The sequence below is a fragment of the Corvus brachyrhynchos genome, unplaced genomic scaffold, assembly GCF_000691975.1.
Source record: "Corvus brachyrhynchos isolate BGI_N302 unplaced genomic scaffold, ASM69197v1 scaffold14, whole genome shotgun sequence".
NCBI classification, from domain to species: domain Eukaryota; kingdom Metazoa; phylum Chordata; class Aves; order Passeriformes; family Corvidae; genus Corvus; species Corvus brachyrhynchos.
Genome location: NW_008239110.1, coordinates 140,883 through 156,850, shown reverse-complemented (window position 1 = coordinate 156,850; position 15,968 = coordinate 140,883). Strand labels below are relative to the sequence as shown.

At 37.4% G+C, this 15,968-nt stretch overlaps 1 protein-coding gene across 7 annotated transcripts in view; it reads left to right on the top strand.

Annotated features, from left to right (window-relative positions):
• The window catches only part of EPHA7 (EPH receptor A7), a 202,245-nt gene that overhangs the window by 147,563 nt on the left and 38,714 nt on the right, over window positions 1–15,968 (top strand). For 2 of the 7 annotated variants that reach the window (XM_017739524.1, XM_017739523.1), the window contains exons 16-17: window positions 816–971; window positions 14,389–14,946. The exons of 1 other annotated variant lie outside the window; for it this stretch is intronic. In XM_017739524.1, coding sequence (XP_017595013.1) covers window positions 816–971; window positions 14,389–14,584 — 352 coding nt within the window. In that variant the 3' untranslated portion in view covers window positions 14,585–14,946. Of the gene's footprint in view, window positions 1–815; window positions 972–2,145; window positions 7,326–14,388; window positions 14,947–15,968 lie in introns of those variants that run through there. 4 more of the 7 variants (XM_008637721.2, XM_017739525.1, XM_008637722.2 and 1 more) reach the window with 3 other exon arrangements.

Here is a 15,968-nt window from a genome sequence, read left to right as displayed (position 1 = left end):
ACTGGTTTATGTTTTTCTTGTTTCTTAAAATCATAAAGTCTGGAGGGCAAGGATCATTGTCTATTATAGTTTTATATGATGCATCCCTTGCCCTAGGAAACTGCTACAGTAGAAATAGTAATTAACAATACTCATGCTTGGCCAATGTACCTTGACATGCTACACTCTAGATTTTTATCTTTCATTTTCTGGCTTTTAACTCCTTTCAGTGATTGCATCTCATTGTATTTCATGATGTAGTTTTTAATGGCTTCTTCATAAATTTCAGGTGAATTATTTAATCATGGTAATCTTTTGATCTGCTAGCTAGATCACTGCACTAGGGAATCAACTGGCCTGTGTTCTGCTCCTGATTCTTCTACTGACTGATTTGCTGTGTGACCTTAAGCAACTTTGTGTCTCTGCTCTTCCCTTGTCTTTGTTTTGTCCCATCCAATTGAAAAATGGGAATAGCTACTACTATATTTTCTAAGATGCATAAAAGAATAGCATCTTTATTTTACTCAGCAACATAGACAGCAGCTGTCATGCTAGGTATTAAGGTTGATTTTCTGTTGGTAACAGTAGTCCATTAGGCTGATTTTGCTCACTCTGACCTTTCATCTTTTATGTGAATAATCTTAGGAAGTACATATTGTGAGCTACAGAGTAGTCGAGCTATTCACAGAATAATCTAAACTGTGTATAAAGGCCTATTACTTTCTACTCTCAACATTTTTAATACCCAAAACTCATTTGACTCTCACCTTGCTAAATACTCCCTGATGTTTTACTCTCTTTGGAAACAACTTACTTTCCTTTTTCCTTCTCCATAGACCAATTAGCCCTCTTCTGGACCAGAACACTCCCGATTTTACCACTTTCTGCTCCGTAGGCGAATGGTTACAAGCTATTAAGATGGAAAGATATAAGGATAATTTCACAGCAGCAGGCTACAACTCTCTTGAATCAGTTGCCAGGATGACTATTGAGTAAGTTAGTACTGGGCATGTTTAACTTGCATTTAGGGAATTTCTAGGTAAAATAATACGCAATGTTCAATTTCAAAACTTTACCCTGAGTACAGACATTGTACTTGGGGTCAAACCAGCCGTTTTAGCAGCTGATGTTGTTGTATTAGAGCATCTCATGAAAGGGCAAACACCCTGCTACCTCTGCGTGGCATCATTTTTTTCCCTGCTTTTCAGACCAATTGAAATAACACAAAAGGACTAGAATATGAAGGAGAATGTGGCCCCTTTCAAAGTACGTATGTATAGGAAAATAACCACATTGCCTCCACCACCTAATTGGTACCTTTTTCCCAATGTGTTCTGGGAAGATGTGGAATTTTCTTCTAATTGGCTGGGGGCTGTCTGTGTCCTGCAAGACAGGACTTTGCATCAGGATAAGTCTGTAGAAGCAAAACAATTTTCTGAAGGCAAGCATGGCCTGTATCAGTACTGTCATCTTAAAACAGGTCTTCTTGGCACCCTGCAAACAACTTTCTTGTCCTGGTGGTTGCCAAACACATGTAATTCCTCTTAGAGAGCAGTGGGTTTCTAAACAAGTTTCTAACCCAATATTCTCAAGATTTCTACCCTATTCTTATCTGCCTGGTGTCACTAGGGCTCTCAGCCTATAGCTTGGGAACTGTCATCAGAGTCCACAAGCTTCTAGCACTAGCAGGGGTGGAGTTGAAACTGCTGCTCCCCATTCATTTGCATGATGGGTATGTGTCAATATGCAAAGGCTTTCACTAGGCATCTCTTTAGGAAACAGGCTACGATCCCCAAAATCTTGTATTTATATATAACTTTGTCCTGAAAGCCACCTGAAGTATTTTTCAAGAGACGTGTCTTTGTCTTTGGGTGTCCTTAAAAGCCACAATAAAAGATTATCATAATGCAAAACATACTGACCTCCTTCTCAGATGTGGAGACCCACACAGTGTAATTACATGACACTTGTCATGTAATTGCACTCCTCGCTGAGAGGTTGAACAGTGTCTATTTGAACTTCCCAGTACTGAGCTGAGGTTACAGCATAGCTTCAATATCAGAAACCTGTAGTCCAAACCACTGCGTAGCTTTGACTCACAGTTGAATACCATACAATAGCAGTCTAAGTTGAAAAATTAACAATGTACGCATTTATCTTCCCCAGGGATGTGATGAGTTTAGGGATCACGTTGGTTGGCCATCAAAAGAAAATCATGAGCAGCATTCAGACTATGAGAGCACAAATGCTACATTTACACGGCACTGGCATCCAAGTGTGATAGACATTTCTCCCTTATGAGGGAGGTGACAGACTGAGAGAACAGCACTGGCCTTCAGTATATATGAAGTGCTGCTAGAAGACACTTGATTTCCTGGGTCCTTCCTGCAGTGAATAGAAGAGCTACAAGAAGCACCTACAGACTTGAACTCCTAAGTGCCACCAGAATTTATGAAAAGGGAATTAGGATCCACCAGTGGTGGCAAGGAAAACAGCAGTGACAATAAACAAAGTACTACCTGAATAAACATACAAACACCTTGAGCTCTCTAACCTCCTTTTTATCTAATAGACTTTTTAAATGTACATAAAAATTTAAAAAAGAATATATTTGTCAGATAAAATCATGATATTATTGTTGAATTCAACAAAATATTTTCCTTAAATCTGTGATTTCTGAATCTTTTTTTAATCATTTGTGTTTATTCTTCATAAAGACTTTCTTTTAGTATGATGTTTATATCTTTGGACCTTTCTAGTGCTAATTCAATGACACATTACTACACTGGGTACCTCTGAAGGATTATTTGAGTTCCTAGAGATTTAAGAAGCATGACCAAGCAATGTATATCTATCCGAACTTTGGTATCCTTTTGTGCCATTTCCTTTTGTTAAATCAGCACCGTATTGACATGGCTAGCTAATTGGCAGGGAGTCAGGAAAATGCAAGTTGCCAAGAGCTCTGATATTTTTTAAAGAATTTTTTAAGGTTATACATATGCTATCTTTTAAAAGAAAATAAAAGAGAAAAAAAAAAGTAAAGAAAAAGAAAAGCAATAATGACCCCTAAGTAGTTCTAGGCACTTTTAGCAAATTGTTTGCAAGATGATTTTAATGGACTAGAGTTAAACTGAGATATATTCTAAGATGTAGATCTGCAGCTGTAAACCTGCTGAGACAGAGCATTGAATGGACAAGTGATTGTAGGGGTGTCTCAGAACACGGGTGCAGTTCTCCAGTGTTACCTAAACCATTTAATCTGAGCACATCACATTTTTTTTCAGTACTCTGCATTAGCAAATCTAAGAGAAATAGCTGGTGTATATTTTCTATGAGTTTAAGCCGTATGCAGTCCAGCTGTCAGAATAAGGACAATAGCTTTTATATGAGAACTGTAGAGCATGAGACAAGGGGCAGTTCAAAATTTTCAATTTTTTTACAAGCTTTTGCTGCTCTGAACAAACATGCGTGTGCGTGGTCACATAGACACAGCAGTCATTCATCAGGAACAGAGATGCAAAGGTAGTTGCTCTATGGAATATCTTTTTACACCATTTACTTATATATAAATTTTGTTCGATTAAAATATTTAATTACCATAAGCAATAATGAACAGTGTCTTTACAGATATTGCAAGAATGTATATGAACCAGAGAGAAATGCTTTAAAAAAAAATCTGAAAATTGTGAACTACCCCAGCAACGAAATGCTGTACTTCCAAAGAGAATTGGGCTGCTTCTATTGATTTTGATAGAGAAAGATCCCAGGGATCAGTCATAAATTGGTCTGGTTTGATAATGTGGGCATCCACACAAAAAAAATAAAAACAAAAGAAAAACCTTGTAAATGTTCCTTTGTAAAACTTGTAAATTTTATTTATACTGTCTTGTTTTGTACACACATTTATGTGTAGTGAGCTCTGAATACATTGAAAATGCACTATATTTTTCTATTTTACTTGCAGAGCATCACAAACAAACATGTATATTCAGTGCTACATAACGTGTTTTCCCACATTTAGGACCAAAGATAGTTATCAAAAACTTAAATGCATCATTTTCCCCCCTCCTTTTTTCTCCCTTTTTTTAGATCACTGTACAGTGTTATATTTGTCATTTTATTTATTTGTTTCATTAGAAAAGTTTGGTTATACTAATTTTTTGTTCCCCCCCACCTTTGTTGAAGAAAATCTGTAAAAAGCTTTTAACTAGCATAATCCCGATACATAGACACTTCCATTTGTAATCTTTGTAATAGACTGTAAATATATTTTTGGAACTATAATGCAATGTGCATAAGGGTTATTTTTCAGTGTCCATATATGATTGTTTATACAATTCACAGCACTTTACAGTCATGCTGAGAAGCCTAATTTATTGCCTGGATTTGGGCAGAGTAAGAAAAAAAGGTGACTATTCTTATTTCGTATTAGATTGTCATTCAGTAGAAACGGAGTTATTTTCACGTATGCAGCTCAAGATGTTTTTTTAACTATTAAAATTAATTTTCTAAAAATACTGTAGGAGTAAGATGCAGAGTAGACTGCATGCCCAATATTGAAATTAGTGCACGCAAGCACTCGGACAAGGCATTTCAAGTAACCATTAGAACACAATTAATAAATACACAATTAATAAACATCCATTTTGTGTTATAACAAATGCTAAGTGCCTCACTACTGGGGTGAGCGTCTGTGGGCAGCTGGGCAGGGTGCTTGTCAGTCTTGTTGCTGCTTTAGGCACCCAGCTAAGAATTTAGCAGTCTTAAGTTTAGACACCTGCTTCCTTATAAATCTCGGCTACTGTTTCCAAGGGCTTGGTCATCAAAGGTGCAATGCAGCAATGCTGGTATTGCTGAGAACCTACGAACCCTAAATGCAAAAGAATTGAGGCCAGGCTTCACCTTTAGGACTTGTTCAATATTCTGAAGCACAGAGGCCTCGAAGCATGTGTGGTGACTTGGGCTCACACATGTACAAGTGAGGGCCCTAATGATATTTCTTCCTTAATTTTCCTGGTTTGATTTAAGCCATCTTCTTTGAATAGTAAATATATTTTAGCATTCATCTATATACCTTGACTGCCTTAATGTTGCCACAGATTTTTACACATTTGAAAGTGGTAGAGTAGACCCAGAAAGCACAATCGCAATCAACCGCAATCAATCAGATAACTTATCTATATGTTAAGATCATTACTGCATTTAGAGCACATGCATGTAAATTGATTTGTAACTGGTAGAGCAGCAACATATTGACACTGGTTGCAGTTCCCCAGGTTTCAAAAAACACAGTCCAGGGTAAGAAAAATAAAGTGCCAGAGAAAGTTGATGTTCATGGGAGGAACTGAAGAAAAAGTTGGGTCACAGGGAGAATGAAAGGCTAAATGATGAAAAAAAAATTCAGTTCTGGCTTCATTTCAAAGAATTTGGAAATTGTGCATTGCTAATGACAGATTGCCAGGCTGTCAGTGAGGCTGATCTTTCTTGACTTTATCCATCTACAAGCATCTAGAAGAGAGATGCCTAAAGAAAAGCAGGATGAATCTCCCTCTGGGAATGCTTATCTCCATTAGCTGTAGAGGGAAGCCAGATGATTAGCTTAAATTAGGCATCTAATATCTATATAGCTAAAGTTAGGTAAAGTGATTCCTACCCTATCTGTCCTTGGCTGCTACAGTTTTCCTTGTAAGCCGAGTGTCGTAGAAAGGCAGCTCCTCCACCACTGGTATATCCCAGAATGTATTTAAACTGGGCTTTATCACAGAGAGAAGTGATTTTTTTAATTACTATTATTATTATTATTATTCAGAGGCTTGTAACAGGTCATCTAAATGCTTTTTGTATGTGGATATAAATTCTTGAAAATTTCTGTGATTGTTCTGAGGAAGACCTGCCTAGTAAATTACAGTTATTTAATATTTTAAATAATCAGAAATATTTGCTGACATACTGCTTTAGTCCAGAGGTTATGTGATCAGATATGATAGTTGCTGTTTGCAAAACCATGTTTATCTAAAGCCTTGTCATGTAAAAATCTCCAGGAGGCAAAGATGCTTAAATGTATCTCAAATTGAATGTTGCCCTTAATATCTCAATAATTGAGCTCTGTCTGTATTATTTTCAGTTTAAAATGAGGTCTTTTATATTTGTTTAAGCTTGAATTATCTGGCATCCACTGAGGGAGTTTGAAAAATTGATTTTAAATTAAATTTGCTTTTCTCCACTAATAGTAATATACAATGAATAGTTTCCACTGTTTTGAATGTTACAAAAACTATTGCTTTAATGTGGGGGATGAAGGGGTTTATTTTTGTTTTGTTGTTGGTATTTTTTTACATTTATTGGTTAGTAGTTGAAATAAAAAAAATAATAATTTGTCCTTAACTTTCTAAGTAATTCATATGCAGCAATTTTGAGAATTATTTAAATTCCATGACTTTTGGGTTACTGCTGAGATGGTATTCGTGTCACTACAGCCATTGTGCCAGGAGATACAGAGACACCCTGCCACAGGAGCAGGTTCAGCTAACATTCTGTTGCCCAGTAACGGCATGAAGCAGTTCACTGCCTGTGTGAAAGGAGTGAAGGGCAACTTGGCCAAAAAATGGTCATTTCACCTTTTAAAAGCATATTTGTTACATGTTAGAGCTAAAACATCCTTAATTCATTGCCTCCCTTGCATGTGGTTAAAAACTGATGTGCTCATGATATGCATTTGGGCTTTGGTGAGTTTTGTTTGTTGGTTGGGTTGTTTCTCCTATTTGTTTTATTTTAAACAAGTGACATTTGAAGTTCTCATGGAAGAGAACAGATTCCATACAGAATGACAAGCGCTGTTTTAGGAAAGTACAATACAAATTCTTGCCCAAGAGCCATTCTGGCAGCAGGTGCTGCAGGGGTATTCAGACAGTTGGTGCTATTATATTCTGAGCAGTTATCACAACAGGGTTTCTCCATCTTCAGGACATGTTAGGACTGTGCTTCTGATCAATTAACTGATATATGGAAACAGGCAAAATTTTTCCCCCCACTAATTTGTAATGGACCTGCATATGGTAGATTTGAGATTTGCAAGATTACTCAAAAGTCTTAGTCTAAAACAAATTTCTAGTAAAACATGAAATCCTGGGCTGTAGCCTATATTTTTTTCTCATATTCTCTTAAGGGATTCAAATATAGCCAAACAATTACTTTTAAACAGGTATCTTTATTGTTTGCATAATGCAGCCCTCTATTTACTTGGAAATAGGCGGTTCTACAATTAAAGTTCCTGCAAAAATGGATTGGGGAGGAATGGGAAAGCAGAGATGAAATGACAACAGTTTAGGGGAAAAAAAAAAAAGAAAGAAAAACCTCATCCAACAAATGGCCTGTGAAACCCAAAGTATAACAGGGTTCCCCATTTTTGTAACATATTCCATATAGGGATTTGAAAAATATAAATGATTAAATCATAGGCACAAAATCTGCAGTATCCTGACAAAAGAGTAGTGGCAGAATGCAAGCTAATTTTGTGAGAGTTTTTCCTCTGGATTTGGTTTTGTGGGACTTCTAAGTTACAATAATTGACACGTGCATTTAGAGCCAAATCTGTTGCGACAGGCTAAGGGATAAAATTAGCATGTCCATAAGATCCATGAAATTCTCAGAGTACTTTCAGGGTGGATAAGGGTTAGGCAGTTTGAAAGTGAAAGGAGTGATGTGTAGACCCTGTAGGTTACATCCAACAAGATTATGAAAGGTTAGAAATTATGGAGGAAAACCCTCACTTTTGTACGTGGTGAGAAGTCAGAAGATGGGAGGGAATGGAAAGAGAGCCGTGAAGTCATTCAGAATGTCTGAGTTGTAGGGCTCCACAAGACATTGCTGACAGGAGAGTTAAGGAGTGTGAAGATTTTTTAAGTAAAGAGACACTGTTAATATAATATACTTAATAATGGAATGTGGAGTGGTTTCAGTACTCTGATTTTTCCTCAGGCCAGATTGGAATTTGTCAAAGAGACTAAATTGAGACAGATGGGAAAGCAACTGGTAATACACAACTCATTCAAGCAGACTTGAAATCGAGACATGAAAGGAGAATTTTACAATAAAAGCCTGAAAATATGACATGAACTATGATGATATTTACTCTCAGATGATTTTAGAGAAGTTCTCTTTAAGTCTTGTATAATGATAGCAGATTTTAGCACTTACACCATACAAATTGGGTGAAATTAATGTCTAATTAGAGTGACCAAAAAAGAACCACAAGTTAAAAAATAATTGATGTCTTGATAGACTATGAAAAAAGATGTGATACAGCCAGGCGAAACTTGTGTAGCCAGCCAAATGAATCTTGGACAAAACAAGACATAATGCCTGGTGCCAGAAGAGCTAAATCAGGAATAGAAAATCTATTCATTCATGGACCAAGGCTTCTGCATTTAATTGAACCAAATAACCAATAGGAGAACTGTGCTGCTAATAATAATTAATAACGAAAAATTACAACTTAGAGGTCATCTGATGAATCATAACATGGCTAACACTGAAAAACATGCACAGTGCTTTAAGCCATAGCTACGCCCAAAGACTTACATGTGCTACTGATATTAGAGTTCCATGACTCTGAGTATGTCAAGTCATTTATAAACTGGAGACATTACAGCCCCAAGTCCATAATTAAAGCCTTCCTCTTTTGTGCCAAAACAAAACAGAAGGAATGCTGAGAGTCTGTAGGATCTATCAAGTGCAATAGAAATTATCTTGTGATTATATTGCCCAGAGATGTAGTCTTCCTCACTGGAGATATTCAAGAACCATCTGGACACAGTCCTGTTCCATGTGCTTTAGGACAAACCTGCTTGAGCAATGAGGTTGGACCAGAAGACCCACTGTGGTCCCTTCCAAACTGACCCATTCTGCGATTCTGTGATTGTTGCCTTAGAATTATGACGAAAACCATGAATTTACATAAAGGAACAAACTTCCTGATCCAAAGATACTGTCTCATTGAGGAGAAAAATCATCCTTTATTTTTACTCGTACATTCAAATCTGGCTTGCAGGAGGCTAGACAGATAGATAGATAGAATGTATCCACATTGATCCCTCTCATTTCATGTCTGTAGGAACATTACTCAAGCAATTTATTGAATGTTATTCAACCTGTGTTAGTATGCCAACTTCCACTGGCTTCCTGAAGGGCTGCATGTCCATTTTTAACATGTCTGCTGTAACACGTTTCAATTTCCTTTTCTCAGGGACAAACAGCCTATGCCAAGAATGCACATGTAGCTTAAGAGCAAGAAGGTGCAGGAATCTCAGATTTGTTCTCTCCACCATGCTCTTTTCAGACATAATCATGAATTAAATGTGTTATTGCCCTAATATTTCACATAGCAAATTGCATGAGAAATCTGATTTGCCTGGAAGAAACTTAGTAAAATCATTCTGATACCTCCTGAAGGCCACTCAAAAATGGCATTTTTTAACTGAAAGAGTTGCAGGCTGTTTCATTCCAGGTATCTCTCCTGGTTTGTTTACTGGAGTAGCCCATAAGTCATCCCTTGTATTAGTCTATACAAAATAGCAGTGTCTCCTTCACCAGTAGACAATATTTGTACCCTCATGGGCTGCTGGAAAAAAAAAACAGGGTTAGATTCAAATCCAGGCCAATATGCCTACCTGAAGAAACTGGGCCAGCAAGGCACTGAGAGGTATTCCTAATGAGGATTCTCCTTTAATATTACTGGGCCTCAGTGCTGTGAAGAAATTATTGTTTGCTGTTGTGGAGAGAAAGGTTGCACTTTACTACATAGCTTCCCTACTTCAGTTCATCCACTGCCAATAGCAGGAGTGAGGGCACGGAAGGAAAAAAAAATAGCTTTTAGGCATTTCTTTGTAGTGCTCTTTTCAAGAGAAATAGTTGTCTCAATGCCTACATTACCTAAATTTGTGCAAGAGGCAAATCCTGTTTTATGATTTCTACTTGCTGGCAAAAGCATCCTAATTAGGCTGTGTGCTCTTTGTTGCAAATCTCAGCCACAAACTGCCTCCTATCCCACGAAACTGCTTTACTAACAGCAAGGTGACTTCCAGATAGTACCTTTCTTGCAGTAGTTACTTGAGTATCCCAACACCAAGTTTCCTCTGCAGTTGTCCACATTTGTTTACTTGTGCAGAGCTGCTTTTGAGGGATATTTTCTCAGCCATGAGGTAGGAAATTATTTGCAGCACCATGCTCTTCTTCAATTTCTCCCCAGCTGGCATCAGTTATTAATACTTTCCTAGCAGCATCCATGCTTCGCTGCAGGGTAAGTAGAAGATGATTGTGAGGAAGGAACATTTACTACCCCAGAAACAACTAAAGCAATGTCTATCTACAACCAACAAACTATGAGTCAGGGAGACCATTCTTGAGTGCAGAAGTCATTAGTGTTGATTAAAACAAATCAAAATAAACAAGAAAAAGAAGTGTGTTTACAGTGGGGGGAGTTGTTGAATATAAAAGAGTGGAATGTCAGGCTTCTGTGGACTGCCCCATTAACACCAGTGATACAAGCTAATGGAGTGTATTTAAAATAATGTCAAAATCTTTCTGTTGGCAATCTAAAGGGGAGATGAACAGCAGAAAAAAACCCCAAAACACCTGGTGAAGGGATTTTTTCAGGGAAGCAGGAGAAAAAAGTTACCTTTTGTGATTTTGTATTCCTTGTAATGAATGGGGGACAAAGTCTCTTCCCATCCATTTGTCCTGTTATAAACATATTTCTTACGGATTTTATGATATTAATATAGCTGGATTATTGAAAATCATACGAGAACTAATGCTTGACCTGTGTCATCTGCTTTTGAATTATTTGCTGAAAAAGCAAGAAGATATACCATAGAAATATACCTGCTGTCAGTATAGCAAAGTATCTTAATAATTATTGAAAAAGGTAAAAAAATCTGTATAAAGTAAACCTTTAAAGTAGCTAATACCATTTTTACACTTGTATATTTGTAATTGGATTGTGCAAAGCTGAATTTATCTTCTTTTTTTTAACATCAGATGCTGTCCAGTTATTTAAATTTAAGATTAAAAAAATCTATATTTCATAATGATTTCGGAAGTGGTTGCATGATATTTAAGGCTGAATTTTCACATCTAAGTTAAGAGACCTTCACTTTGGCTACCACAGAAACAGAAGCCAGATATCTTAACAAGGACTTATATATGTGCAAATGTGTCATTGAACCATTGCAGCATACTTTTGCAAAACAGTATATTATATTTGGCAGGGTTTAGACCATAACTTCTATTGTGTTGTTGCTATTGTTTTTAATTTAAAGCCTTTTGGTGATGGAAGTCCTTGTTAGCTAAGGTCAGTGAGCATTAGTAAGCAGATGAATATGATGTGAATTGGTAGAAGCTGTTTGCTGCAAGTAGGGAGATATCTCACAGAGGTGACATCCAGCTGTTACTGAGCTCACTGTCTCTCCTTGTTTAGCATAAATGCCAGAACAAGACAACAGACTGTCTCCCCTCATGCTTACTGATAGCTGAATCATGCCTATCCATAGTTCAGGATGCTGATGGACATATAATACTTGTCTGGCATCCTTATGGATAAGGCTCACCTTATTTTTCTGTGATTTGATGAATGGCCTACTTTTCTGGAACTTGTGGGAACGTTACATATCTCTTGGGTGAGAAAGGCATAGAAAGACTAAGATTGACTCTACAGCATTGGGCTGTGGGAAGCTGTTACAAAAAGGCCAACATGATATTTTCAACCTCTGTGTGGGAAAGGAGAGACTCATATATTGGTATTCATATGTTGCCAAACACTTTGAGCTGCAGCTGCTTGCCTGGGAAAAGGTTGGGTAGGGTAAGCCTAGTCCAAAATTACCTCTGAAATTACTTCCTGCAGTGTACAATCCCTTCCCTTCCTGATGCACCTTTCCGCTTCAGAAATCCCCTCCTTATTCTGAAAATCTTGTTTATGATATTTCTGTGGGAATGAGGAGACTGTTGTTCTGAGCAAAATGGAGATTTTTCTTGGAAGACATTGAGTGGCCTTTCTCTTCCCAGAAAACCTAATATCTTGGTCTGCCAGCACCACACTTTGCCATATCATTCTAACACTGCTCAACTCTTAGATAAAGTGCATGTGATCTCTTTGATCCTTCTTTACATGTATCTCCTGTTGAAAGGATGAATTTAGGCATCTAATTTCAGAGAAGGTTAGGGGCTGTGAATCCCTGACACATCCTGATTTACTGTTGGAATACATGATGCCTTACCCAGGACTCTTGGAGAGCTAGCTCTCATGGGGTTTCCTTTATCTGGAAGTTACAGTGTGGGTAGTAACTTTTGAGTGTTTTCTCCCATTATTGACTTCGGATATGGCCTTGGCGTGTATCAGAGATTGGATAAATGAGTGCTAAATCCAACCATACAGATATAGCAACCAAGAACTGAAACCCTATCCTCACTTCAGAGGGTTTATCCACTGTCTTTGACTGGCATTCAGTTTCTCCAAACCATTTTAGGTTTCTATCTCTTTCCAGGGAGATAGACTGTCTAAATCTGGAATGATATTGGACAGCACGGCAGCTAGAAATGAACCATTATGGTAATGAGTAACTGGGTCATAGAGATGAAAGGAAATTATCTCATTGATTTGCCATGTGTTGCACAGGGATCCTCATCTCCCATTTGTTGATGTTTCATGCTTGTTAGCTTGCACCTGGGCTCTGCTCTGGTGAAACTAGTACTTGGGCTGTGAGAGCTAGTGGCAGCCCAGAGTAACGGTGTGCCACAGTCCAGGGCAGCCCTGTACACCATCTCATGAATCTCTTGATCTGGAGACCTCCATCCTGGTGCTAACCAAAAAAATATGAGAAGAGAGAGTCAGTACAAATATAACTTAAGGTTTTAAATACCTATGCATCAAAGTGCCATTTGTGACTACCATTTACCTTTAGCTTTGAATAAATTCACATGTCAATCATTTTTACTAATTCAAAGGCTTACTTGTCTTCAAAATACTAAAAGGACCTATCAGAGTAAAAAAGTTCTTCCTTTTCGAAAGGATTTCTCCTCAGAGTTCCTTTTTGCTGAATTCTTTTCTCACGCATTCCATGCATTACTAGGGCTTCAAAGGGCAGGTGCAAAAAAACCTAATAGAAATGAGATTTAGCTTAGTTAATACCTTTCCTTCATTTAAAATTAGTCCCTAGGACACTTTACTGGAGACAGGAGAAAACTTTCTCCATCAGATTGCTTCCTCTTTTTGTTTGTTAAGCCTCAGATATTATGGCTATTAATAATATCAGAACCTCTTCTCAGTTTACCATAAAACATCTGCTCCCATTTTGTCCACTTTGGTGACAGAGATGTATGGCATGCAACGATGTATTAATAACGCTCTTCTCTTGAATGAGTATCTTGCCTTTGATTCACACTGGTAAATAATCTAATCCATGTGCTGGAATGACAGATACTACTTTGGAATCAGCTATAAGAATATTGGTTGGTATAGCAGGGGGACATTCCTCTGCTCATTTATTTTTCTTTAGTATTAGTGTTACATTGGCTTGTCTCAATGTCTATAATAAATATCTTTTCTCTCAGGAATTTTCAAATAATTTAGTTAAGAGATTTCTAGACATATGTAAAATAATTTCCGTTCAGTCCTGGCCTACATCAATTAGAGCTAAAGCTATATTGTTTAGAGATTTCATATGACTAGTCGGTCACTAAATGTACAGTAAAACCCACATCTTATTCTTACCTTTTATTTTTTAAGCTCTGGGTTTGTTTTGTTGGGGCTTTTTTAGCAGCACAAGTAATATAAACATTGTCTTCAGGTGCCTAATATCATATAATGACTGAGATGAATCAGTTAAAATGTTTTATAAGATTTTTCAACCATACTAAGAGCTTCTGATAATATCAGGTTAAGGGAGAGTCTACTTTCATTAGCTTACATGCTAGAATCTACCTACCTTGTGTATGCTTTCTTAATTAAGCAGAGTTAAATTGAACACACCCATTCCACCGTTGTCCTGCTTCTCTGTTTTAAACAGTTATCTACATCTTCTCCCAGTACTTAATTTTATACTCTAATCCCCATCTGAAAAACTGCACCTCATTCATTTATTTCCTTTGTTTCCAATACTGAAATTGTCAAGTATAACCCTGTGGCTCATTGAGATCCGACGTGAAACACAACTACATTTCCTTCATGTTAGAGGTGTTTGCTTGGGAATTTCTGAGTTTATTGATGTTTACCTAGCCAGTCAATGGGAATTTTTTTCAAATAGTGGTGTATACATGGCAATGAAAATGATAGTGTAATTTACCTCTATTACTTCCTGATATCAGGATTCTGCTGCACTGCAAATTTCATATCTGTTGTTATTATTTGTTTGACAGAATCAAAAACATGCCAGGTGCTTTGCAAAACAGAGAACAAGAAAAATCCCTTTCCAGAAGAGATGACAGCCTGAATAGAAATGGCATAATGGCAGGAGACAAAGGAAGCAGAAAGGGGAAGCAGAACAAGAGTTATAACCATAAGATCATGAGATTGGTTTGGAGGCACAGTGAACGCTATGAGGCATTTTTTTAAAGCGCATAAGGACTGTAGTTGGGATTAGAGAATGGAAATGTAGAAAAGAAGCATGGAAAGGAATGGAGAAGAAGGGAGGAACAGACTGGCAACAGGAGGAAGAGTAAACAGAGGTGTGTGGGAGAGGCCAGAACACACATCTGACAAACTGAGGATTATGACTAATGACAAGAATGAAAGACCACATCTGAAGAGCATGATGATTTCAGGAGGATGGCGAAGCAGGACATGGCGATGCTGCTAGGGAGAGAAGAGCCAGCAAAGCTGCCCTGGAAGCCTGCCCTGGAAGCTCCTCACGCTAACATAACCCTGCTTCCCCATCTTCTTTCTAGCTCCCCTCTTATACATAAAATATGTATATAGAAGAGCAAAGGAGAAGGAGAAGCAGCTAAATAAACTTTTCCAAAGATCCTGCTGGGGAAGAAGTTTAAGCTGGGATGATACAGATTTACTCCTATTGATACCGCTGGTGGTAGCAAGAGGCAGAGAGCATTTTGTTAGTCATACTCCTGCAGATGAATCTATGTGAGTCTTTGCCTCTGCCTACAAATAGGCCTTGTTGAGAAATACTCAGCAAAATTATAATACTCCAGCCAATCTGGGACATCTTAAAATGTCCTTTCATTCTAAAACAGAAAGAAGCAGAAATTATACCACTCACAGTGAAATGGAAACAGGGAAGACGAATATTTTAACAGGGTTTTTTTTAATGCTGAAAATAACCATTTCAGTATTACAGAAAAATGCAAGGGGCATTTTGCTCATCGTAAAAAAAAATTACATTTTATAACTTTTCATTAAAATTTCTGATAAAATTGGGAATTATTTTAATTATGTAGGACTGGTTTTTCTGTTTGGTTTTTTTTTTTTAGAAAATTGGTGTTTTTAGAAGGAAACAGGAAAATTGCCATGTTCCGTCTGTCAGACATTTTAAAATAACCCTGATTTCCAAGGTAAGAATTCTTCAGGAGTAAGAAAGCTGCAAAGTGGCCACTCTAATCTCTTCCTCACTTCCTTCTCCTCTGCTTCTGTGATCAGACGTGTCCAATGATTAGTCTGCAAAGAGCAAAGCCAGTTTCTATGTCTCCCTGAGAAAAGGCATTTTGCCAACTACTTTAAGAATTTTTAACTGGATCTGCTTACAGGAAGTTGGTTATTTTGCTGCAGACTATACCTCCACTTAAATCCTCCTCAAAGCTCTTCCATTTTGCCTGGAAAGGTTTATCAGAAAGCATGCTGGAAAGGCTCAGAACTTTCTGTCTCCAGTGAAACTGTTTCTAAACATAGTTATAGCTTAGCAGATGCACTGGTATGACAGTTGAGAGACTACTGCTGTTAATGAAGTATTCTATTACCTTGGCATATATAGACACTTTTCACTTGG